Consider the following 27,920-nt stretch of genomic DNA (forward strand, 5'->3'; position numbering starts at 1 on the left):
CGGGAAATAGATGGATTTCCAGATTTATTAAGGCTATTGAGCGTAGTAACCCAGTTCATATTGCTAGATTGCCGCCATGGGATTTAAACTTGGTATTAGATGCTTTAACAGAGCCCCCTTTTGAGCCGTTAGGTTCTGCCTCAATTAAGATTCTGACCCTAAAAACAGTTCTTTTGTTAGCCTTAACTTCTGTTAGGCGAATCAGTGATATCCAGGCGTTATCAGTAGACCCTCCCTATCTAATGGTCTTTCAGGATAAAATTGTTTTAAAGCCAGACCCAGCATATTTACCAAAGGTAGCTTCTAGGTTCCATAGGAGCCAGGAGATAAGTTTGCCATCCTTTTGCGATAATCCAGTTTCATCAGAAGAGCAGAGATGTCATATGCTAGATGTTAGAAGAGTAGTACTTAGACAAGACACAAACTTGGAGGCAAAGTAGGGCTCTGTTTGTTTCTTTCCAGAATCAAAGGAGAGGTGCGAGTATCACACAAAGTTCTATCGCCAGATGGATCAGAGATGCAATATGTCTTGCTTATTCCGCCAAGGGGGAAACGCCGCCAAAAGGCATCAAAGCATACTCCACTCGAGCTATGGCCTCATCCTGGGTGGAGAAAGCGGATGTCTCCATTGACAGGATATGTAAGGCGGCAACGTGGTCATATCCTTCCGCCATTTATAAGCACTACCATCTTGATCTATCATCCAATTCCAGCCTAGACTTTGGGCGATCAGTACTTAGTGCTGTGGTCCCCCCCCCCGTTGAATAGTCTCTGAAGGTCTCTCATAGGGTGCTGTTGTGGCGATGGGAAAACCGGTTGTTACTTACCGGTAATAGGATTTTACAGAGTCCAAGACAGCACCCGCACATTCCCCCCAAAGTTAATCGCTGGATTCATGCACTCTATTGGAAGGTGTGCTTTTTAGTTTTCACTCTGTAGAGGTTATGGTATTTAGTATTGTTTAAGTGGAAATTATGTACTAATTCGATGGTGGTGTTCCTTATACTCTGAAACACAAACTGGAGTGGCGAGGGGGACCGCCCCTTTTTAACCTGTTGGTTCCTGTCCTGATGGTGGGCGGATCCCCTCTCTCGTAGGGTGCTGTCGTGGACTCTGTAAAATCCTATTACCGGTAAGTAACAACCGGTTTTCTTTGTTCTTATTGGAATGAATGCCTCAAAGCCACAAAGTACCACATATGAAAACATGGAATAAATATATAAGTGTGAAACAGAACAAATCAGAATGTGTGTGTTGACCTTTAGATTTCTCAAAGTTACTCCCCATTTCACTCTAATGACAGCTCTACACCCACTTGGCATTCTCTTAACCATTACATCTGGAATTTCTTCCAATAAACATCAAAAATCACCAGCCTGTTGAAAGTGCTTGCAACCATCCCACTGTGCTTTGGTACACTGTTCCATACAGCACTGAGCCCTATTCCACAACTGTCCTAACCAAACTATAGTAAGAACAACTCAACTAAGTGAAGAACAACAACAGTATGTCATTAATTTAAGACATAAAGGTCGGTCACTCTGGAAATTTGCTAACAGTCATGAAAACAAACAGTTGCTATGAAGAAACTAGCTTTCATGAGGAGTACTCCTTGTAAAGGAATGCCAAGAATTACCTCTGTTGCAGAGGATAAGTTAATCCGAGTTACCAGCCTCAGAAACAGCACCTCAAATAACAGTTCAAATAAATGATGCACAGACATCAAGTAGCAGGCACATCTCCACATCAACTGTCCAAAGGAGACTGTGAAAAGCCATCCTGTATGGTCAAATTGCAGCCTATACCGAGGATTGCAAACAAGAAGAGACTTGTTTGGACCAAAAAACACTGGGCATTGGTTGAGGGGAAATCCTACCGTGGTTTGAGGAGTCAAAATTTGACATTTTTGGTACCAACTGCTTTGTCTTTTTGAGATGCAAAAAAGTGAGTGGATGTGGTACCCACCATGCATGGGGGAGGTATGGAGGTGCTCTGCTGGTTACACTGTTGATTTATTCTAAATTCAAGGCACACTTAGGCTACGTTCACATTTGCGTCGTGCTATGTTGCGTCGGAGACGCAACGCACAACGCAAACAAAAGTGCAACAAAACGCACGCTAAAACGCAGCGTTTTGCGACGCATGCGTCCTTCTTTGCCGAATTTTGGACGCAAAAAAAATGCAACTTGCTGCGTCCTCTGCGCCCTACGCTTGCGGCAAAAAACCGCATGCATCGCAAAATGCAGTACAACGCATGTCCATGCGCCCCCCATGTTAAATATAGGGGCGCATTGCGCATGCGTCGCCGCGGCCTCACCCGACGCAGCCCGGCAGAACGCTAATGTGAACGTAGCCTTACCCAGCATGGTGACTACAGCATACTATAGCAACATGCCATCCTATCAGATCTGGAATTAGTGGGACTATAGTTTGTGTTGCAACAGGACAATGTCCCAAAACTCACCTCTACGCTATGTATGGGCTATGTGACCAAGAAAGTGAGGGATGGAGTCCTGTGTCAAATTACATGGCCTACACAATCACCTGATCTCAACCCAGTTGAGATGATTTGAGATGACAAAGCAGGCAATTTCTTAGCACTGCTGGCATCTCCTTCAAGACTGCTTGAAATCCATTTCAGATAACTTCCTGATGGAGCTGATTGAGAGAATATCAAGGATGTGTAAAGCGGCCATCAAAGTATAAGAGGGTAGTTTTGAGTCATGGAAGGTCTGGTTTACTTCACACGTTTCTTTACACATTGTTTGCATATGTTCTCTGTCACAACACAACTGTCGGGTGACCCAGGACCAAGGGCTCCTTTCCTGGCCCTAACACTAGGGGGTGCCCTAGCTCGCCCTGTTCCCCGGGATACTTCAGAAGGCTAAGATGCCGGGGCCTCCTCCCTTGCCTTATCTCCTAAGTTAGCCCTCCGTCTGTTCTCTTCCCCCAGCCAGGGAAGAGGGGCACTACTGTGCACCTCAGTACACCAACCTGACAAGTAGGACAACAAAGACAAGGGGTAATTGAAAACTCCACATACTCCAAATATTCACTCACATGTTACAGAGGTATCCACCGAGGTGTGTGGGAAGGGGAAGAAACCAAAATAGGGAAGGATAAGGAATTATAAAGCGTACAAACCAAACAACCGTCGCTTAAAACTCCTCCAGCTCTCCTTCTCATAGCAACTTCTCTCCCTCCTTTAGCCATGCAGTAAAAGCTAACTCTGACAAGGATTAGTAATAGAGCCTAGATCATATAGGAAAAAAGAGTGGCTAACCAAGCACAGTTGAGAACAGGGATTTCCAACATGTCCAACTAACCCCTGTTCTGCTGGAAGAAATAAACACATTTAATAAGACGGAGAAGTCCTTCATCTCAGCGCTGCAGTAGGAGTCACCAGTTGCAGCCGTCTTCTGGCTCCACTCTATAACCCCGTGACATTCTCCATGGTTTTGCTGCCTTCAGTCTGAGTCTACAATATGCATTACATGACCAGATGTGCCCAAACATTTGACTAGTATTGTATCTGCTTGTATTATGGTGGTTTTGTCACTTTTGGATTTCTCCAGTACATGCAGTACAGTATTGATGATCAGATATCCACAATTAGGTAATGTAATTTTTATACAAGATTCCAAGTTACGGTAATTATGTTAACTGGTAAGATGGTGTCAGTTACCAACAGCATAAGATCATAGCCATAATTTCTAACCTCCAATCCTGTAATAAAACTTGGGCTGCTATTTTTATCGACAGCAATGGTTTATATCTATTTGGACTTATAAGGTCTATTACCAGCTTTCTCAGTACAAAAGCTTTAATGTACAATTTAGTCTTGCTTTTATTTTTCCGAGACGTTTTATATTTAACAATGTCAAGATTCCTGTAAGTTGTGCCTATACTATGAAATTCCCCTTTCTCATTTAATTATCCATTGATTTAAACTAACTTTTACGGCTTTTTTTGTCCGTGGAAATGGTTTCCGCATGTCAGTTCCCTTACTCTATCACTTCTGCAGAGTACAGCATATCTTGCATTTCACAGAAACATTCAAAATTTAGCAAAGCCAAATGACAGCTTTAGAAATTAAAAGGGCAAAACACTTAATTGATACATCAATATGGGCTTAGGCCATACTGTGAAATCCTTTTGAAAATGCTTCTCTTCACACTGTTTAAGCAGCCAGCAAGTGCATATTGGACAATGGAAAATGCACTTCTCAGTGAATGCTAAAAGTGTTTTTTTTTTTAGAGCATGTTGCCTAGTGACATACCAAGTGATTGGAAAATCCAGCTGCGGAATAAATGTTTAATAATTAACCAGAAATGTCTTTTTTTTGTATTAGATACTTGGTATTTCACTTTTTTAATTTTTTGTACTTTTTCATGTTTTATATCTCCTCAAACTATAATGGCAAAAAATGTGTGTATACACTGCTCAAAAAATAAAGGGAACACTTAAACATCACAATGTAACTCCAAGTCAATCACACTTCTGTGTAACATGTCCAGTTATGAAGCAACACTGATTGTGAATCAATTTCTCCTGCTGTTGTGAAAATGCAACAGACAACAGGTAGAAATGATAGGCAAATTGCAAGACAACTCATGGTAAATCATAGAACAAACGCGGCAGCACTCACCGGTCCTGTAGTCAGAAGTTTCTTTATTCAAATATAGACAAACATCTTCACGGCTCGGGGGAACAGAGCAGTGAGAGGAGTGTGCAGGAGGAGACGACGGCCGTTTCGTGCTTGAAACAGCGCTTCTAGGGGTCCATGTCTGAAGGAAGTGACGCTGGAAGAAATAGGTGAGTATGCACAAACTCCACCTGCGTTACAAACCAATCAGCATAAAAGGTGCATAATGTGTAATAAAAACAGATAAAAACAAACCACAACTCACATAAGATAATAATGGACAAATCAACATAACAAATTCTATTCTACAACTCTTTGACCAATTAGCACAGAATAGAATTTGTTTGTTATGTTGATTTGTCCATTATTGTTATCTTATGTGAGTTGTGGTTTGTGTTTATCTATTTTTATTACACATTATGCACCTTTTATGTCTGATTGGTTTGTAACGCAGGTGGAGTTTGTGCATACTCACCTATTTCTTCCAGCATCACTTCCTTCAGACATGGACCCGTAGAAGCGCTGTTTCAAGCGCGAAACGGCCATCGTCTCCTCCTGCACACTCCTCTCACTGCCCTGTTCCCCTGTTCCTGTTCCTGTTCCTGTTGAATAAAGGAACTTCTGACTACAGGACCGGTGAGTGCTGTTGCGTTTGTTCTATGATTTACCATGATTTGATCTCTCATTTTCACGCGAGCACCTCGTTTACCTATTGGATTACCACTTACTGAAAGTCTCCATTCAGCGTCTCTTTGGATTCTGCAGCTGTGCAGCTCACTTTTTTTCTTTTTGTTAAATTGCAAGACAACCCCTATAAAAAAGTGGTTCTGCAAGGGGTGACCACAGACCATCCTTTTTGGCTGTTTTGGTTCTGCAAGGGGTGACCACAGACCATCCTTTTTGGCTGTTTTGGTGACTGTTGCATTTTTGCCATTGCTTTTATCCCTACAGTAGCATGAGGAGATGTCTACAACGCACCGAAGTTGTTCAGGTAGTGCAGCTCATCCAGGATGACACATCTATGTGAGCTGTGGTAAGAAGTGTAGCAGTGTCTGCCAGCACGTTGTCCAGAGCATGGATCAAATACCAGGAAACAGGCCAGTACACTCGGGGCGTGGAGGAGGCCATAGGAGAGCAAAGACCCAGCAGCAGGACCACTGCCTCCTCCTTTGTGCAAGGAGGAGCAGTGCCAGATCCCTGCAAAATGACTCCATGAGGGTGGTATGAGGGCCTGACGTCTACAATTGGGTGTGGTGCTTACAGCTCAACACCGTGCAGGGCAATTGTCTTTTGCCAGAGAATACCAAGATTGGCAGATTCAACATTGGCGCTCTGTGTTCTTCATGGATGAGAGCAGGTTCACACTGAGCACATGTGACAGACATGACGGAGTCTGGAGATGCCGTGGAGAATGTTCTGCTGCCTGCAACATCCTCCAGCATGACCGGTTTGGCAGTGGGTCAGTAATGATGTGGAGACACATTTCTTTGGAGAGCCGCACAAATAGCCAGAGGTTCCCTGACTGTCATTAGGTCCACGGATGAGATCCTCAGTCCCATTGGAGACCATATGTAGGTGCAGTGGGCCCTGGGTTCCTTCTAATTCATGACAATGCTAGGCCTTATGTGGCAGAAGTGTGGCAGCAGTTCCTGCATGATGAAGTCATTGATGCTATGGACTGGCCTGCGTGTTCACCAGACGAGCACATCTGGGACATCATGTCTTCTTCCATCCACTAACGCCAGGTTGCACCATAGACTGTGCAGGAGCTGACTGATGCATTAATCCAGGTCTGGAAGGAGATCTCTCAGGAGAACATCCGCCTCCTCATCAGGAGCATGCCGAGGCATTGTAAGGAGGTCATACAGGCACATAGAGGCCACACACACTATTGAGCATCATTTCCTTTCCTTGAGGCATTTGCACTAAAGTTGGATCAGCTTGTAATTAGAGTTTCCACTTTGATTTTGAGTGTCATTCCAAATCCAGACCTTCATGGGATATGCATTTTGATTTACATTGATCATTTTCGTTTTTTCATTCTCAACACATTCCAACATGTAATGAATAAAGATTTGCAACTGGAATATTTCATACAATGAAAATCTAGGATGTGGTATGTTAATGTTACCTTTATTTTTGAGCTGTGTATATATCTTTATTATATATATATATATATATATATATATATATATATATATATATATATATATATATATATATAGCAAAAAAGGAAAACCGCACTACAAAAATGAAAAAAATGTGGACTTTATTGTCCGAATGGCCGAATGATATGGGGTTGTTTTGCAGCGAAATGTATTGGATACTTGACCAGGATACCAGGATTTATGTTGGGCTCAATGCTGAGCTATATGTGAGTATCCTACAAGATGAGTTACTTTGTACACTCAAGTACTATGGGTGTGAACAAGGACAACATAGTATTCCAACAGGACAACAATAAGAAGCATACATCGAGATTGGCAAAGAAATTGTTCAATGACCATGAAGTAGAGGTGCTGAAATTGCCCCCAGACCTTAACCTAATCAAACACTTGTGGGTAGAATTGAAGAAAAGACGATATACGAAGACAAGCGAGTCGACCAGTATGCACCAACTTTGGGAACGTGTAGAAGAGACCTGACATCAAATTTCGGTCGACACATGTTTGAATCTGATCAAGAGCATGCCGAGATGGATTCAGGCAGTGTTGAAAGCCAAAGGTGAATTTACAAAATAATTAAAATTAAAATTTAGATCTTTAGGAGCAAAAGAGTAACAAAGCAGTGAGTTGACAAGAATCTGCATAACTAATCATATGCAAAATAGTTGCAAGTCAAGTTTGAACTTGAGACTGCCATAATTTTATAGACATTCATCTTGGATATCTCATACTTAAAGCAGAAATGGATAATGAGATATGAAGCCTGGAAGTCAAATGTTCAAAACAAAGTTACTCTTTTGCTCTTTACTGTAATTTCAGATAAAAACACAAAAATGGGCCATACAAATTTGTTGCCACCTTTTTCTAAATCGTGGGTAAACTTTGTTTCAAGCATATGATGCTTGTTCAAACTCACCTGTGGCAAGTAACAGGTATGGTAAATATGAAATCACACCTGAAACCAGGTAAAAAAAAGGGGGGGGGGGGGGGAAGTTGACTGAATCTTTGCATTGTGTGTCTCTGTGTGCCACACTTAGTTCCCTTCTCATCTTTCTGTTCTCCATTCTATCTGAGGACGTGTGAACCAAAATTGTTGAACAATATCATCAATGTCAAGGTTACAAGTCCATCTCCTGAGATCTTGATGTTCCTTTGTCCACAGTGCGCAACATAATCAAGAAATTTACAACCCATGGCACTGTAGCTAAACTCCCTGGACGTGCAATGCAGAGAAAAATTGAAGAAAGGTTGCAACGCAGTATAGTGGGTCTGCAGCTCCAATGAAGTTCCAAAGAAATTCAAGCAGTCCTGCAGGCTCGGGGTACATCGGTGTCGGTGCAAGCTATCCCATTGACATTTCAATGAAATTAAATGCTATGGCAGAAGAGCCAGGAGGACCCACTGCTGACACAGTAAAAAAAAACAAAAAAAAAAACCTAGACTGCAGTATACCAAAATATATGTGAATAAGCCAAAATCCTTCTGGAAAAGTGTCTTGGTGAGAGATGAGACCAAGGAAGAGCTTTTTGTTAAATCACATCATTCTACTTCTTTCTGGAAACAGAATTAGAAAAGAGGCCAGTACCTACAGTCAAATATGGATGTTTTGGGGTTGTTCTACTGCCTCTGGCACCGGGTGCCATGACTGTGTGCAAGGCATCCTGAAATCTGAAGATTACCATAGGATTTTGGGTTGCAATCTAGTGACCAGTGTCTGAAAACTCGGTTTGTGCCATGGGTCTTCCAGCAGATCAGTGACCCCAAACATACTTCAAGAAGCACCAAGAAATGGATGGAAATAAAATGGAGAGTTCTGAAGTGGCCAGCAATGAGATCGGTTGTAAATCCCATTGAACATCTGTATAGAGATCTTGAAAATGCTGTTGGGAGAAGACACTCTCTTCAAATATGGGAGACCTGGAGCAGTTTGCAAAAGAACAGTGGTCCAAAATTCCTGTTGAGAGGTGTAAAAAGCTTGTTGATGGTTATTGGAAGGGATTGATTGCAGTTGCTTATTCCAAAGGGCGTGCAACCCTTCAGGGTGCCAACAATGTTGTCCGGCCCATTTTGGGGGTTTTGTGTGAAATTATGTCCAATTTGCCTTTTTCCTCTGTTTTTTTTTGTGTTGTTCCAATACACCCAAAGAAAATAAACATGTTGATAACAAAATATGCATAATTGCAATCATTTTCTTTGAGAAATACTTCATTTTTTTTAACAATATCAAGGGTGTCAACGCTTTCAGCCATGACTGTACATAGTTCTGCGTATCTATTGAAATACAAAAAAAATCCTACAGTTTTGTGATCAAAGCTACTTGTACCTAATCTCAGTATGTGTTATGTCTGACATGAGCAGGTAGTATTTAAATGGCAACGATATTCAGGCCATTGGCTCACCAGCGGTATTCGGTGTGGTGCATTTACATCCTTTTTTTTTGTCCAGTTCTTCATTTGAAGCCTCCTTTTCTAATCTTATAGTTTTGATATTTTTAACTTTACCCATTCTCTTACATAGGTTTCATATTTACCTACAAACACAGAAAAAAGTAGCGCCCCAGGAATCGATAAAGGCTGAAATCTAAGACGTTTTATTTATTGTTGTTCTTACTGTGGAAATTAATTTTACTGATTTGTTTTACAGAAAATATTCCCTGAAAGGAGGAGAATCACAAGATATTTATGAGGGTGAAGAAAAAAAGAAACGGGAATCCAGAAAAAGTGGCTTTCTCAATCTGATTAAATCTAGATCCAAGTCGGAACGTCCGCAGACAGTTATAGTGACAGAAGAACCGCCATCTCCTAAGCCATCCATTAAAAGTCCTGCTCCTGATACTAGTAAGAAGGATAAAGTTACTGATGGCAATGGAGCAGTAAGTTCCAGTGCAAGTGCTGGGAGTAGTGGACCCAGCAGTAGTACCGAGAGGTCAGAGGAGCTTAAAACACCAGACTCTTTGGAGGAGAATTTGCAGCTTGATGATATTGGCAAAAGTGACAGCAAAAGCAGTCCACAGAGTGGAAGGAGATATGGTGTTCAAGTGATGGGGAGTGGATTGTTAGCGGAGATGAAGGCAAAACAAGAAAGGAGAGCAGCAAACAAGGTATTTGGTCTAGAGCTGAACATTTTTTTTTTCTTCACTGATCATATGAAGAGAAAACTGCACAAAATCAGATTTTCTGTATTTACTCTGAAAATGTTGTAGAATTGATGAGACATTTTATCCAAGGGTGGGATTCACATTTTTTATTCTACAGGTTCCCTACTTGGAGTGAGGCATGTTTACGGGGTACAAGACTGGTAAAGAGCAGTCAGAGGCAGAATAGACAATTTCATTTAGTGACGCAGACACAATTAAATGCAGAAAGGACCATACCTGGATTTCTTATAAACCCGACTCCCCACCCCAGTTTTCCAATCTGCTTTTGTTTCAACAAGTTTGAGAAAACCGGAAGTAATTGGCTCAATTCCATTTCTTATTTTGTCATATATTCTGGATTGCTGATGTTTACCACAACAGGACCTTTATTCATGCTACAGACAGAACTCTTGTGCAACATCCATCTGCACAGAGAGTAGTCAGTCATAGATGGGGAAAAAAAATTGAAAAAGAATCAATTGAAGTCAATAAATCCAGAGTAAGGAAGGTTTTAAAAGGTTTACATCATGAAAACAACTTATAAAAAGGACCCCATCTATGATGTCCATATGATATGCCCTAATGAGGCATGTGCCAATTCCTGGATCTATGAAAGGTCTTGCTCTAGTGGACCTGGCCAAGTAGTCATGCAGGAAACATGTCCCCTTACATGACTTCTATGTCTTAGCCACACAGCATCCACTGCCAATGGCAGTAATCCTTCTAAATAAGCATTTCTGCAATTCTCATCAGCGACCGCTACACATAGAACGGAGCTTTGCCGTTTACTTCTGTCCACTACAAGAGCTAATAACACTTGGTCATTGGGGGTGCTGGTTATCAGACCCCCACCAATCTGATATGGATGACCTATCAATAAGTCATCAATTTTATATGATTGGACAGCCAACTACAGTAATTAGAAAAGCGAAGTACAGAATCTTTGAATTCTATAATAAAACAATATCTGGTCTTTAGTTTTTAAAATTGGGTAACTACAGCACATGATGATAAATTGTCCTGTGTCAAAAACTAGGCCCAAATGCAGAAGCTGTAGGAGAAATTAAGTACACCATTACTGTTTCAAAAGGAATTAAAATGGTATGTAGCAGCTTGGGTCTGCTAATCAGCAAGTGTGACCATCTTTATAAAAGCAATTTCTTTTGCGGTTTGCTGCAAGGTTAATTCCAAACAAGTTCATATCCATCATTCTACATTGAGAAAGATTATTCACAAATGGAAAGCAATAAATACAGTTGACAATATTCTCAGGAGTTGACATCCCAGCAAATTAACACCAAGGTTAGATTGTGCACTGCTCAGAGAAAATGTTAAAAAAAGAAAAACAAGTGTCATGAACTTATCTAAACTGACTGGAGTTGTTTGGAAGCGTTGCCTAGAGAAAGCCTCTTTCTTTCTGAAAAGAAATTGGCAGAATGGCTAAAGTTTGCAAGGTAAAATCTGAACAAGCCATATGACTTCTGGAACAATGTCCTTTGGACAGATGAGATCAAAGTGGAATTGTTTTTCTATAATGCCCTTCTCCGTGCTTCACCGCATATAAGCACAAACGCCTTATACCAACGGTCAAGCACGTGGTGCAAGACTAATGATTTAGTCATGTTTTGCAGCCACATAACATGGGTACCTGCAGTCAACTGTAAACTCCCCTTTATACTAAAGTATTCTAGAATCAAATGTGAGATGATCCACCCAAAAGCTAAAGTTTGGCTGAAAGCGGATCCCAAGTATCATAGCAATTAGAATGGCTGAAAGAAAAGATTCCAGGTGTTACAATGGCCCAAACTATGGCCTGCCCTCTACCCAGTTGAAAAGCTGTGGCGGGACTTAAAAGCTTTGCATAAGCCAATTTCCGCATATGAACTTGAGCAAAGTTGCAAAAAGAGACTGGGCCAAAATTTCTCCAGAATATGAGAGACTGATGGTCACACAGAAGAAGATGGCATCAAGTTATTGCTGCTAAAGTTGCTTCTACAAGCTACTGATCCATTGGGTTTACTTAGAGGAAACCAGTAAAAACTACGGCCACCAACTTTTGCAGTAGTCTAGCATCCTGCCGCCAGCCCCCTCTGCAAAGCCCCCAAAATACCTTTTATAATCCCCTCGTATGGCGTGGCTTGGTCCTATGCCTATCTGTATTCTTGCCCAGCTCCTCCTCTCTTCCCACAATCGCCGTCCTCCTGTCCTATTTCATGTGATTGACACATCCTATGTCGTTAACACAGCCCCCAAATCTCGCTACTACACAGGTGTACTTCTCCTTGCCCTTCTGAGGGCAGAGCAAAGCACTCTAATTTGCATACATCGGGAGAGGACATCAAAAGCACTGATGATCCAGCACATGAGGATTCCACCACTTTGCTCTGCCCTCAGCAGCACAGAACGAAGTACACCTGAGCAGGAGAAAGATTGGGGGAGCTCTGCGGATGGACACATCAGCTACATGAAGTGGAGCAGGACGACCTCTATTGCAGGGAGAAAAGCGGGTACCGAGTAAGACCAGCAATGCCGACTGGACCGTGTTGTATAAGGGGATCATAATGGGTATTTTTGGGCTATGCAGAGGAGATTGGGGGCTTGTATGCAGATTGCTAGACTCCTATAAAAGAGTTGATAATGGTGGTGGCCATAGTTTGCATTGGGAAAACCTGGTGACCGGTTCCCTTTAATTGTTCACACACTGCTTCTGCATTTTGGACTAAGTTTATTAATGACGCAATGTAATTTGTCACTTGTTTTTCACCTCCTGTCATATTTTATTTATTTTTAAGACCGAAGAACCAGATTTTTTTATGTCCACAAATATAAAACCATATAATTCAAGCAAAGTGTACTTAATTTTTCTCAAGTGTTGTTGGTCTTTTACATATTTTTTATTTCTACACAATGATGATCCCATCCACCCACTGTGCAGGGGGCTTCGCACTACCAATCTACAGAATATGGCTATGCTGGTGGTGTTCGCTGTACAGGTCGTGACTGCAGGCACTTATCCAGAACAACTGGTGTACTTTACTTGTGGTGTAAGACCTGATGTCTGCCTACATTGGATCAGGGTATTATGGCGTATCCTAGAAAATGATTGGAGTACCATTTTTGAGCTGTATGTGCAAAGCAAATATAAAATGGGGTTTGGATGTAATTAAAGGGGTTTTCTGTCCTTGGGGCACACGTCTGCAGTCACTCTGTGACTGCAGACTAGTGAATGACCACATCGTGTGCACTGTGAAGATTCTCTGGTGTCTGTAGCAGGCGGGTGACCCAAGAATGCGATTTGCATATATGCGGTCACATGCCGCCTAGACGTGCAGTGTGTGCAATATGAGGATTTACAAGTCCGCAGTCACATAGGGCACAAGTCTGCAGTCACTCTAAGACCGGACAACCCCATTAAGTATCTAATGTTATTTTAATATAAAAATGTACAATATAGAATGCTCCATATTTGATCATCACACATTGCTTTTTATACATCATCTTTAATGTTACAAGTGACAGAAGGTATAGAGAATTCCTTGGGTCTTCTATTAGTGTTTCTCTGAATTTGAGAAACACTTCTTACTGTTTCTGTCCCACTGTTATCTAGACATGAAGGATAAATCTTGATATGTTAAAAGTATAGTTGTTTGGTGCAACATTTAATAATGGATGGTCTCTGCAGAAGGTAAGATATCACCAGACTGCACCCACAGCAAAGTGTACACATATGGCGCTTAGCAGCAGTAAAGTGCGCAGAACAAAGGTTTCTAGTCCTTTACCTCCACCTAGTGTTCGATTTTATCTTGTTCTCACAAATGCACTTACTGCCTATAACTCCGTGCACCATAACGTTTAATATATTGAGGACTTACTCTTCTTTAGTATGACTTGCCAGTTCTATTCTTCCTTCCATGAGCTAACCCATATTTATAGGTATCTGAAAGTCAATCGCATCCCAAACTTTAAAGCTGGGACAACACTACAATATTTCTGTATGAGTGCTGTTCAGTCTACATGTGTTCTGAGTCGTGACATGGCTACATTGTCACGCTCCACTATGTTTCCATAGGGAAACACTTGAGCTTGTTCGAAATCACCTTGTGATCATATTCCCCAATGTTAAGATGGCTGTGATCCTGCTTGCTTTACGGTTCATTTAATGAGAGGTTAGGGATGTTCATTTTTGTTTTAAAAGAAGGGGTATTTTCAATTCTTTAAATGGCTTTAATTATTAAGACAGCATGGAAATAAGCAAGTTTGCAATTGACTTTCTTTTCCAATCTGTTGTTATACTCCTGCAGTGAGAGCTTTTATCTTAGATAGTGTACAGCTCACTAGTGCCTGGCCAAGAGTGCGCAGCAGTTATATTGCAGGAGGTAAACTCCTAATTTCCCAACCAACTCTCTAGACCAGGGGTCCCCAACTCCAGTCCTCAAGGCCCACCAACAGGTCATGTTTTCAGGATTTCCTTTGCATTGCACAGGTGATGCAATTATTACCTGGGCAAGACTAAGGAAATCCTGAAAACATGACATGTTGGTGGGCCTTGAGGACTGGAGTTGGGGACCCCTGCTCTAGACCATTTATTTCTATATAGCAGTTACCTTTTCATCTCCCTTTAACTTCTTACGAGCTGCTTTTCTAAATTTTGAAAAATCCTTACCTTTGGCAGCTTTAATAGATTCAGATGGGCTGGCTTTCACTGTCCATAACTGTGTGCTTATTCAAATATATGTAAATACAGTGCTAACACTCCAGAACAATCCACTGATGGCATAAGTTCTGGTGTAACATACTGAGCAGAGTTCTATAGTTCTACTAAGGGCTCACTCACACGCGCATATAACTCGGATGAGCGCTATCCGATGTTTTATTGTATAGTACCCGGATCAGTGTTATTCAGTGGGACAGTGCTGAATAGTATTTTTTTTTTATCATACTGATTCGTCATGAAGAAAAAATCATGGCATGCTGTGAGTGACTCTACCATTGGGATCACAAGCATCCTTTCAAGTCTGAGTGAGTGTAAAACATCAGACTGCACACGGATGTCGTCTGAGTGTACTGGACACAGACAATGGAGAAGATGGAGAAATTAAGTTTCCCATCTTCTCTGCACCTGTGACACAATTTTCTCATGCAAGAGAATCGGATCACCATAAACGGACACTGTGATCAGAGTTTGGGCCGAGTGTCATTAGCATAATCAATCCAACTGTTTTGGAAGAGCGAATCATCTCTCGTGCCAGCAGGCCCTAATACTATATCCTTCTCACAATAAGGGCTCATACAGATGGCCACATAAATTAGATGAGTGCTATCCATGGTTTTGACTGATACCGCTTGTACCCATGTTATTTGATGGGGCTATTCACATGTCTGATTTTTTTTTTTCTTCAGACTGAGTGGTTTGAGGAGAAAAAATTACAGCATTCATGATTTGCCTCCAAGAAACGGATGGCACTCGACCATTTAATTGTGTGTTCTTGGAAAAAAATCGGACTGCACTGAGATGACATCCAAGTTAGATCCAATTTTTACAGATTGACATAATAGAGAAGGTGTTGAAACTTTTTTTTTCTCCACCTCCAAGAAAATTGGATTCCACTCTGATCAGAGTCTGATTAGCGTAATCTGACCAATTGTCTCAGAATGAGAGTAACCAGTCATTTGCCCATGCCCTGTCACTAAAGGAGTGTCTACCATGCCAAAGACTAGGAAGTAAGGAGACTGCATAGCTTTGAGCTGCTCAGGAGACAACTTGAGAATACCCCTTTAAGTGGCAATTATAACATGTATGATTTGCTGAAAATTCAATTGCAATCATATTTATTTATTTTGCTGAATCGGTATTATTTTGTTTCAGCTTTGATTGGAACCTTATTTATTTTATTCACCATTAATTCTACAGCACTTTATTCTATATAAAATCTGATCTATGCCTATAGATTGCCTACCAAATAATCCCAGTCCTCTATTAACCTTAAAAAAGTCACATAAATCTATTGCTGATGCTATTAGGAACTACTTTTAGTGCCTACTATCAGTAACTAATATATACCAATTATAGCGTAAACACTCGGTAAACAACTACAGGGGTGAAATATTTTTAGACCAGATTCTGGGCATGTGCCAGTAAGCAACGTGTAAACATGTGAAGTACACCTGTGCCTTTGAAAGAGTTTATTTCTACTCAATACATCTCTTCTTTTCCCAAACAGAAATTGGGCAGTGATGTTGGCACTAAAGACTTACTGGATGTTGAGAAAGCTGATGGAAGTGGAGCAGGTTAGTTTAATACTATAAATTGGGTATAGCATTTCAGAATAGTCATGGACATAATACATACAAAGTTTTGACACTGCGTGATATGAATGTACTGTGTGGTCTTGTTTGACCACTTTCTGTAATTTCTTGAAGTGAACCTGTCAGCAGGATTGTGCACAGGAACCTATAGACAGTGTCCGGTTGGCGCTATTAGGCCGGGATCACACATGCGAGAAATACAGCTGAGTCTCGCATGTTAATACCCGGCATTGCCGCCGTCACTCAGGAGCGGAGCGTGCAGCCGCATGGCAATACATGCAGCCGCACGCTCCGCTCCTGAGTGACGGCAGCAATGCCAGGTATTAACATGCGAGACTCGGCCGTATTTCTCGCATGTGTGATTCCGCTCGTTATACTTATTAAAATGATACCTGGGTGATGAAATCCGTCTTGTGGTTGTTGTGTAATCTTAATTTTCAGTTTTGAGTTAATAATATGCTCGTGCTCCAGGGGAAAAAAATTCTCTCTCAAGACTGTCGGCGGGACCTGTGCAGTAGCATCTATCTGATCGCTAATAGATGCTACTACTCAGGCGTAACTGGCACCATTTTGAGCTTTTTTCTGAATAAATGTACAACACCAAATGTAATAATTAAATGGACATTATAATTGCGATCATGTTACAGCGCAGGTACCACCTCCTGCCTGATGAATGTGATTTTTTTTTTTTTCAAAACATATATTTAGTATGTAAAATAAGCGGCAGGTCACTGAGGGATCAGTGACCTGTCGTAAGCCATACACATGAATACCTAAGCAGAGCGCCACATGCTGACCTGAAGCACCAGAATCTCATTAATTGAAAACTTCAAATAAAAACACAACAACCACAAGACTGATTTCATCACCCAGGTATCATTTGAATCCGTATAACGGCGCCAACCAGACAGTGTCTATAGGTTACTGAGCACAATCCTGCGTTTCTATTTAATACTGTCATATTGAGTATTTTCTACATGGTTATTCCTTTTTTTGTCACTTTGTTCAAAAGGCAAGATTCCAGTATTTTTGACGCACTGTTAATTGAGCCTCAAAAAAACTGACATCTGTTCTATATCATGCCTAGAAAACTCTCCCATAGAGCTCAAACATGCATCTCCGAAAATAAACAACTCAGACAAAATGGCTGTCCCCCAATCCTGTGCAGAAAATAGAATTCAAGTCTACAGTCAGAAAATAAAAAGTGATTAAAAGAAAAGAATATGTGTTGGCATCTGGATTTATTTATCACATTTTGAAGATCATTTAAAAAAAAAAAAAAAAACTAGGCGATACATTTCCTTGAATGTTGTCATGTGCTAACTGTGTAGGAAAAAGTTGAGGAGCAAAAAGCGCAATAGTGTCTTATCCGATGATAAAGGACAAAATGTAGCAGGTAAAGTTGGGTATCTCACAATAAAGATCCAGCTTAAGTTTGTCAGCAGTCCCACTGGTTAAAAAAAAACGTTGAAATGCCAGAAAATAAACCATGGGTGGGTCATCTGCACTGCTGAAAGAGTGGCCCAGTAAACTTGATGCAGTTGTATTATCAACGCTTTTTCAAGTAGTCATACATGTGGTTATATCCTGATGAAGAAGTCTGAAGACTTCGATATGTGTTGATAGTGAAACTGCATCAAGTCTATTATGTATCCTGGACCATTCTTTGGATCCCCATCAGCAGCACAGATGACCCACCTACTGTTTCTCGTCTGGCATTTCACGTGTTCACTATGGGCATTCTTGAGAGAGTCTGGCAGAGCTGAAACAATTGCAAGATCATTTAAGATGCACCTTGGCTTTGAAGGCAGAAGAGCCATTCATCAGAAAAGAACTCTAGACTGATTTGATGTTCTCTGGTTATAGCTTTGGTGAATGTCGTTTTCTAGTGCTTATGGGAATATAACTACATTGTCTGTTTTTTTCTTCCAGTTCCCAAATTCTCAAGAGGTGATTCTACAAGTTCATGTCCAGAAAAAAATATAAAATGCGAAGTGAAGTCAGAAGGCAGTGTACGTTCAAAAAGTTCTTCTAGTACACCAACCAGTCCTAAACCACCTCTGCAGTCAACCAAGCCTACCCTAACACCACGTCCTTCTGTGCCTCAGAAACCCAGGAGTGGTTCCCGCACCGGTAAGAGCAATTTTAATTAAAGTAAATAAGTAATCAGGTAATACACTTAAATACACATAAAAAGGCAAAGTCGTGTCCACAATAGTCTGGGCATAAGCCAATACCCACTGGAGGATGGAGGGACCACTGCTGTACTCTGCATTTTTTTAGTCCTGTGTAGTCCTGTATAGTGAATCTCATATATAGAGTAATTACAAACAGTGATCTATTTCAAGTGTTTATTTCTGTTAATGTTGATGATTATGGCTTACAGGCATTGAAAACCCAAAAGTCATAATCTAAGTAAACAAGAAAAATTAACAAAAAACACCTACAAAGGTATCCTAAGCATTTAAAAAGGTCCCCTAGTCTGTTTCAGTAGCTCCACAATCATGGGTAAGACTGCTGACTTGACAGATGTCCAGAAGGCAGTCTTTGACACACTCCACAAGGAAAGTGGGACCTTGATTTCCAAATGAAATGCAAAATTTAGAGTCTGGAGAAAGAGTGCAGAGGACTTGGCATCTGTCCACACTTCCAAAAGTACCAATACCTGGTTTAAAAACAACAGTATTACTGTGTTTGATTGGCCAGCAAACTCGCCTGACCTTAACACCATAGAGGATCTATGGGGTATTGTCAAGAGGAATATAAGAGACACCAAACAAACAATGCAGGCGAGCTGAAGGCTGCTATCAAAGCAACCTGGGCTTCCATAACACCTCAGTATGTGTATATATATGTATATCTATATTATGTATATGTGTATATACACTACTGTTCAAAAGTAAGTTTAGGGTCACCTAGACAATTGTGTTTTCCATGAAAACTCATACTTTTATCACATGAGTTGCCAAATGAATTGAAAATCTAGTCCAGACATTGACGAGGTTCGAAAAAAAAATATTTTTATTTGAAATAATAATTTTCTCCTTCAAACTTTGATTTCTTCAAAGAATGCTCCCTCTGCAGCAATTACAGCACTGCAGATCTTTGGCATTCTAGCAGTTAATTTCGTGAGGTAATCTGTAGAAATTTCACCCCTTGCTTCCAGAAGCCCCTCCCACAAGTTGGTTTGGCTTGATGGGCACTTTTTGTGCACCATACGGTCAAGCTGCTCCCACAACAGCTCAATGGGGTTGAGATCTGTTGACTGCGCTGGCCACTCCATTACAGATAGAATTCCAGCTGCCTGCTTCTTTCCTAAATAGTTTTTGCATAATTTGGAGGTGTGCTTTGGGTCATTGTCCTGTTGTAGGATGAAATTGGCTCCAATTAAGCGCTGTCCACAGGGTATGGTATGGCGTTGCAAAATGGAGTGAAAGCCTTCCTTATTCAAAATCCCTTTTACCTTGTACAAATCTCACACTTTACCAACAACAAAGCAACCCCAGACCATCACATTACCTCTCCCATGCTTGACAGATGGCGTCAGGCACTCTTCCAGCATCTTTTCAGTTGTTCTGCGTCTCACAAATCCCTCGTTCTCCGGGCGCTGACAGCTTCTTCCTGTATTGAGCGGTCACATGGTACCGCTCATTACGGTAATGAATATGGACCCGACTCCACTCCCATAGGGGTGGAGGTGCATATTCATTACCGTAATGAGCGGTACCATGTGACCGCTCAATACAGGAAGAAGCTGCCGGCGCTCGGAGAACCAGGGACGTCCAGCGACCGCGCAGGGAGCAGGTGAGTATGGCGGGGGCAGTGCGCTATATTCACCTGTTCCTCGTTCCATCGTCGGCGCCGCTGTTTCTTCGGCGTCCTCTGCAATGACGCTCACGTCAGAGGGTGCAATGTCACGATTAGTGTGCGCGCCACCCTCTGCCTGAGCGTCAGTGCGGACGACACGGAAGACAGCGATGCCTGGCGGTGGAACGGAGGTAAGGTGAATATAGCAAGTGCCGGGGGCCTGAGCGACGAGAGGCGAGTATGTCATTATTTTTTTATTTTTTTAAATTGCAGCAACAGCATATGGGGCAAATATTTCTATTGAGCATCTTATGGGGCCATGTGCAGCATTATATGGGGCAAATATCTCTATGGAGCATCTTATGGGGCCATGTGCCCAGTGCAGCATTATATGGTGGCAAATGTCTCTATGGAGCCATGTGCAGCGTTACAGTTAGGGCCAGAAATATTTGGACAGTGACACAAGTTTTGTTATTTTAGCTGTTTACAAAAACATGTTCAGAAATACAATTATATATATAATATGGGCTGAAAGTGCACACTCCCAGCTGCAATATGATAGTTTCCACATCCAAATCGGAGAAAGGGTTTAGGAATCATAGCTCTGTAATGCATAGCGTCCTCTTTTTCAAGGGACCAAAAGTAATTGGACAATGGACTGTAAGGGCTGCAATTAACTCTGAAGGCGTCTCCCTCGTTAACCTGTAATCAATGAAGTAGTTAAAAGGTCAGGGGTGGATTCCAGGTGTGTGGTTTTGCATTTGGAAGCTGTTGCTGTGAGCAGACAACATGCGGTCAAAGGAACTCTCAATTGAGGTGAAGCAGAACATCCTGAGGCTGAAAAAAAAGAAAAAATCCATCAGAGAGATAGCAGACATGCTTGGAGTAGCAAAATCAACATTTGGGTACATTCTGAGAAAAAAGGAATTGACTGGTGAGCTTGGGAACTCAGAAAGGCCTGGGCGTCCACGGATGACAACAGTGGTGGATGATCGCCGCATACTTAATTTGGTGAAGAAGAACCCGTTCACAACATCAACTGAAGTCCAGAACACTCTCAGTGAAGTAGGTGTATCTGTCTCTAAGTCAACAGTAAAGAGAAGACTCCATGACAGTAAATACAAAGGGTTCACATCTAGATGCAAACCATTCATCAATACCAAAAATAGACAGGCCAGAGTTAAATTTGCAGAAAAACACCTCAAGAAGCCAGCTCAGTTCTGGAAAAGTATTCTATGGACAGATGAGACAAAGATCAACCTGTACCAGAATGATGGGAAGAAAAAAGTTTGGAGAAGAAAGGGAACGGCACATGATCCAAGGCACACCACATCCTCTGTAAAACATGGTGGAGGCAACGTGATGGCATGGGCATGCATGGCTTTCAATGGCACTGGGTCACTTGTGTTTATTGATGACATAAGAGCAGACAAGAGTAGCCGGATGAATTCTGAAGTGTACCGGGATATACTTTAAGCCCAGATTCAGCCAAATGCTGCAAAGTTGATTTGGACGGCGCTTCATAGTACAGATGGACAATGACCCCAAGCATACAGCCAAAGCTACCCAGGAGTTCATGAGTGCCAAAAAGTGGAACATTCTGCAATGGCCAAGTCAATCTCCAGATCTAAACCCAATTGAGCATGCATTTCACTTGCTCAAATCCAGACTTAAGACGGAAAGACCCACAAACAAGCAAGACCTGAAGGCTGCGGCTGTAAAGGCCTGGCAAAGCATTAAGAAGGAGGAAACCCAGCGTTTGGTGATGTCCATGGGTTCCAGACTTAAGGCAGTGATTGCCTCCAAAGGATTTGCAACAAAATATTGAAAATAAAAATATTTTGTTTGGGTTATGTTTATTTGTCCAATTACTTTTGACCTCCTAAAATGTGGAGTGTTTGTAAAGAAATGTGTACAATTCCTACATTTTCTATCAGATATTTTTGTTCAACCCTTCAAATTAAACGTTACAATCTGCACTTGAATTCTGTTGTAGAGGTTTCATTTCAAATCCAATGTGGTGGCATGCAGAGCCCAACTCGCGAAAATTGTGTCACTGTCCAAATATTTCTGGCCCTAACTGTATATGGGGCAAATATTTCTATGGAGCATCTTATGGGGCCATAATCAGCATTTGTGCAGCATTATACAGGGCAAATGTGTCTGTAGCATCTTATGGGGCCATAATCCGCATTTGTGCAGCATTATATGGGGCAAATGTCTGTATGGAGCATCTTATGGGGCCATAATCAGCATTTGTGCAGCATTATATGGGGCAAATGTGTCTATGGAGCATCTTACGGGGTCATAATCAACATTTGTGCAACATTATATGGGGCATATTTTAATATGGAGTATCTTATGGGGCCATCATAAACTGTATGGAGCACTATATGGGGCGTATTTTGTATGGAGCATCTTATGGGGCCCATCATGAACTGTACTTTTTCCCTACATATATATTGGGGATTTTTTGGTCTAATATGAACTGTATGGATCATTATATGGGGCTCCTGATTCAATATGGATATTCAAAAACTCTTAACCTACTGATGTCTCAATTAATTTTACTTTTATTGATATCTATTTTTATTTTTGAAATTCACCGGTAGCTGCTGCATTTTCCACCCTAGGCTTATACTCGAGTCATTAAGTTTTCCCAGTTTTTTGTGGCAAAATTAGGGGTCTCGGCTTATACTCGGGTCGGCTTATACTCTAGTATATACGGTACTTGCACACGTGTTTTCAAGGGTATTCTAACCATCTATTAGCCTTCTTACACAGTTGGCAAACACAAAGTACCATAAGAACACTGGATTGATGGTTGTTGGAAATGGGCCTCTATATACCTATGAAGATATTGCATTACATACCAGACATTTGCAGCTAGAATAGTCATTTACCACATTAACAATGCATAGAGTGTATTTCTGAATCATTTAATGTTAGCTTCATTGGAAAAAACTGTGCTTTTCTTTAAAAAATAATGAAATTTCTAAGTGACCCTAAACTTTTGAACAGATAACCTGGCAACCTGTCCATTGGTTATCCACATTCCATAAATTCAAAAAAGAAGGCAGCACTCCATTTCTTCAACAAATGTGTAGGATTTATTCAGACCCACATGTCAATGCGACGTTTCGGCTCTAGTGAGCATTTTCTTTTCTATATAAATACAGAAAAATCTTTAAATGAGAAGGTGTGTCAAAACTTTTGGTCTGCACTGTATGTATGTGTATATATATATATATATATATATATATATATATATATATATATATATATATATAAATATATATATATTCAAATACATACATACATGCATATTTGGTGTACAAACATGATTACAATGAGAACGGCATGATTAGAAGTCATAATCGGCAAGGATTGGACACAAAAAACAAATGGAGAATAACATAATGGTGACCTAAATATTTGCAAGTAGGGTGGGGGAGCAATCTGTGTATAATATAATCATGACCATGCAAAATAGATCACATTTCCAATATATTGAGTATATGAAATGCCTAAGCCAGTGCAAAGGAAAGGAGGCAATATAGAAAAAGAATCACATAGGAGTCATGTGGTATACAGAGATGAATAGAATAGTGATCCCTCAACGTAGATGATATTTTCAAAAAATAATGTATTTATTTTTTTGCTGAAATGTTAACAGAAGACATCCCAGAATCCCCATCTGGGCCATGCTCTCCCAAAACCCCAATTCTTCCTTCTGTGATGAAAAGGGCTCCATCAGAGAAGGACAGAGATGGACCAAGCAGCCCACAACCTTCTTCACGGCAACATGCAGATGAAGGTATGATTAAAACTATCAGTCAATATATGTTTGATTAAAAAGAAAGTGTCATGTATTTTAATTTTTAGTTTAATTAAGTACATGTAAGCCTTTGGTTGATAAATAATGGCATAGCTATTTTACTCTCTGGCCAACACTATTGTAAAGACACACTTAATGCCCATTTAAACGGGTTGATAATCATGGATCGCACGTTTGTGGAACCTCTTGTTCCTGATTGTCAACATCTTTCCACCGGTTGATAATCACCTGACGAACGAGAAAAAACTCAGTCATCAAGTGTGATTTTTCAGCCAGCTTAAAGGAGTTGTTACCTGTCAGTAAATGTTAATTCTCAGCTGCAGGTTATTCTAAAGAAACTAACCTAGCTGTTTTCCCCTCCACTGGTGAGTCTAGTCACTGCTCCCAATATCTGACGACAACGCGGCAGCCAAACAGTGAGCTCCGTGGCTCTGAGCAGGGAATTCCCATGTAGACTGTACGCCCCCTGCTGCCGCTGAGCTCCCTGGCTGCCGTGGCCAATGCCAGACACCACAAGTATTGGTGAGTCATGCCGGTGGGCCCGGGAAGGTGACTACAGCGTGGTAAAAAAATTAAAGAATGATAACATTTAAGGTCTTTTTGTTGCTGCAATACCAAAAAAACATTCCGTAGCAAGAGATTGAAATTCATATCTATCTCAAAACGGTATCAACAAAAATGTTGTCTCTCCTTGCAAAAAATAGGCCATCAAACTTCTCCTTTAACCAAAAAACGAAAACATTACAGGTCTCAGAAAATGGTGACTCTGTCCCTAAAAGTTTTTAATTCAAGATTCTCATTTTTTTTTCACCACAAAAATAATAAAAAAAAAGGACAAGTTTGGTATTGCCATAATTATTCAGATGAGCAGAATCATATTGCAAGGTCATTTGTACCACACATTGTACGCCAAAACAACAATGTCAGAATTGCGGTATTTTTTCACAATTTAACGCACTTGGAATTTTTTTCCCCGTTTTCCAGTACACAATATGGTAAAATGAATGGTGGCATTCAAAAGTACAACTTGTCCCACAAAAAACAAGCCCTCACATGCACAGAAAAATTACAACGATATAGCTCTGGGAAGAGGAGGAAGAATAAATGAAAACACAAAAATGGGTGATTTCGGGAAAGGGTTAAACTGTTGAGTTTGGGTCCAGACACCTGTAAGTCATGGACCATGATACATGAAAGTGTGAATGCAGCCTAAAATTCATAGTTAATGGTAGTGCATTGCCATGTGTTAGGAGAACATGTGCTGCCAACTGGTCGATTTACCATGAACGAGCTTGTTCGTCAGGTGAAATGATTTTTAGGCTTGCTTAAAAATTCTTGTTCTCCTCATGCACATAGTCCTGTGTATACATGTGCTGCCAAGAACAACGACAGTATGTGAGCGACGAAGAACGACGACTGTCTGTGAGTGATTATTTTGTGGAGAATGGAAGTATGTTCGTCCTATCTAAACCGGCTATTAAACAACTGACTTGGAAGTAGCTGAATGGCGGTCATTTTAACTACCGCAATCATGTAGCATAAATGAATAATAGTGTGACTTGCTTCCTCCACATGGTATAATCATTGTAGACACTTGGTGGTGCTCTATGCTCAGCATTGCCACCGCATGTTTCCGCAGAAAGATAGACTCGATAAAGCAGATGTCCTGACTATTTTCAGAAGGGCCGATCTGTGTACTGTAACAAGTGACTGCCATCATTACCTGTTACATATGAGCAGTTGTTACTAAAATAAAACCTGAAAAGCTGGGCAGCTAACCTGATCCAATCCGTGGGTGTGAGCAATGGACTGGTGGCCAACGTGCTGCACTACACATAAGCGTGTACCACCTACTAGACCTCTCAATGTGGCAAGGGTTATATACACCTGCAATTTAATTGTTACCCTGAGGGATGAAAAAATGGATAAGACCTTATGTCCTGCTCCATGCTATGTAGCCTTTGCCTAGAATATTGTGTCTTGTCTGCACATCCTGCTGGGAACTGGACCTGTGACCTTATCTTGTATCCGTAAATACGGCCTTACTCTCTACTAATCTGCAATTGTGTAGGAATAGCGAAGCTGCTATGTTTAGGTGATATTGGAATATTCTTGTCTGATGGGACCTAATATAGAAGGTCATTGCTGTTCAATCCTAAAATAATGACTTCTTTTTATTATTCTTTTTTTTTTAAAGCCACGCGACCTACAACTCCATCCGACTCATCGCCAAAAAAGAATCACAACCAGTCTCCGGATGGACACGAACTAAAGTCAAGGTCGTCAAGTAAAGATTCTCACCAACGTAGCAAATCCAGTGACTCTGGAGAGGAAGCCGATAAAGAATTTGTCTTTATATAAGCATCTTAGGCGTTTTGTACCATTACCTGGAATTTCCTTTACTTTCAATGTTAATTTAGTATGATTTCTTTCATAACCAGTCCTACACTCCTGTCTTCTTTCTATGTCGTTGTCCTCCAATTTTTCATTTTGCTCCACACTCCCCAAAGCAATGGTTGATTGGACCTTAACTGTTTAGCAAGTACTTGTTAATTGAGCGGGTACAGCGGTCAGCAGTATCATGTCTTCTACGTATGTAAGCTGTTGCACATTGTAATTAACAGAGCACACTAATGACACATTATTTGTATAAATGGTAAATACCTATATATATATAATAAAATCTCTCTTTACGTACATATATAAATATATATATGATGATTGGATACACTTTTTACATCCTCTGGTAGGATTTTTTTCCTTGTGCTTGTACATAAACTAATATTTCCATGCACTTAAGAAAAAGCACAAGCACTGAAGCCCCATAGACAGTGAACTCAGAAGCTTTCTAATAGAATAAAAAGACAGATGCAGCATATAATTTGATTTTGGGAGTCTGAGATGCCGTCCTCAATACTTGGATTTTGCTTTGTTATATCATTTTTTGAAAGGAAAGGACTAACTTATGTAAATAAATAGAGGAAAAAACTTTTTGACAATGCGCTAACATAAATATTCACTTATATTACAGGTCATGGGGGTTTTATCTATATGTATATTTGTATCAATAAAACAATTTTACAACTTTAAGATGACTCTGTCTGTCAGTTAATAGTTCTTTGTACATCATAATTGCTATGGGTTTACAGGATCTGTTTGGGATTTAGTCTTTTCCTCCACTGACTTGTGGACACGCCATTTTAGATGCTGGCAAAGCCACTGAGTTTTCCCAGGCATGCCTGCTTCATGAAGTGCCTGCGGTCATTTTCCTTAGATAACTTTGCAGTTATTCTTGCCGCGGTTTTTGCCCTGTACTGTTAAGAGTGGGCGACTTCTTAGAATAAGCAAGTTGCTTCTTTTAAATGCCTCAGGGTTCGTAAGCCCTTAGTCAGTCAAAACAAGTGACAGAAGACTGTACTTTGCTAATTTTATGGGGCCATTTTGCAGTGCGTTTTCAAACATTTTCCTGGTGGAATTTGTCTGATTAAAGATGGCATATGCACATAGTTACGTAGGTTGAAAAAAGACCAAGGTCCATCAAGTTCAACCTTTCTCCACCAATTATACATATTTTGGCACTAAATTATCTATAACCCACAATATTAATTCTACTGAGGAAATCAGCCAGCCTAAAAGCTGTCATAATGTTTGCCATTACTACCTTTTGTTGTCAGGCATTACACAGTCTGACTGCTATAACTGTAAAGAACCCTTTCCTATTTAGCTGCCGAGTTGCCTTTCTCCAATCCATAATGCCTACTACCTTGTACTTGCTGTATTTTTCAGACTATAAGACGCACCAGACCATAAGACGAACCCTAAATTTTGGGATGGAAAATAGCAAAAAAAAAGATTTTTATAAGATGAGGGTCCATCTTATCGTCAACTATAAGGTATCTTACCTGAGGGCCGGCGGTGGTAGAGCAGGGTCACAGGAGGCATGGTCCCTTCCTCAGGAAGCTGGCAGTGGCAGAAGTGGGGCAATGCTGCAGTCCCGGGATATCACAGTGGTGCGATGCTGCG

The 27,920-nt window shown here is 40.8% G+C and overlaps 1 protein-coding gene across 2 annotated transcripts in view; it reads left to right on the forward strand.

Annotated features, from left to right (window-relative positions):
- The window catches only part of CARMIL1 (capping protein regulator and myosin 1 linker 1), a 376,826-nt gene extending 349,839 nt beyond the window's left edge, over positions 1-26,987 (forward strand). For both annotated transcript variants that reach the window (XM_069730895.1, XM_069730896.1), the window contains 5 exons: positions 9,454-9,910; positions 16,168-16,234; positions 18,185-18,385; positions 23,736-23,876; positions 26,095-26,987. In XM_069730895.1, coding sequence (XP_069586996.1) covers positions 9,454-9,910; positions 16,168-16,234; positions 18,185-18,385; positions 23,736-23,876; positions 26,095-26,258 — 1,030 coding nt within the window. In that variant the 3' untranslated portion in view covers positions 26,259-26,987. The remainder of the gene's footprint in view (positions 1-9,453; positions 9,911-16,167; positions 16,235-18,184; positions 18,386-23,735; positions 23,877-26,094) is intronic.
- Positions 26,988-27,920: the final 933 nt, after the last annotated feature.

The sequence above is a fragment of the Ranitomeya imitator genome, chromosome 6, assembly GCF_032444005.1.
Source record: "Ranitomeya imitator isolate aRanImi1 chromosome 6, aRanImi1.pri, whole genome shotgun sequence".
Classification (NCBI taxonomy): Eukaryota; Metazoa; Chordata; class Amphibia; order Anura; family Dendrobatidae; genus Ranitomeya; species Ranitomeya imitator.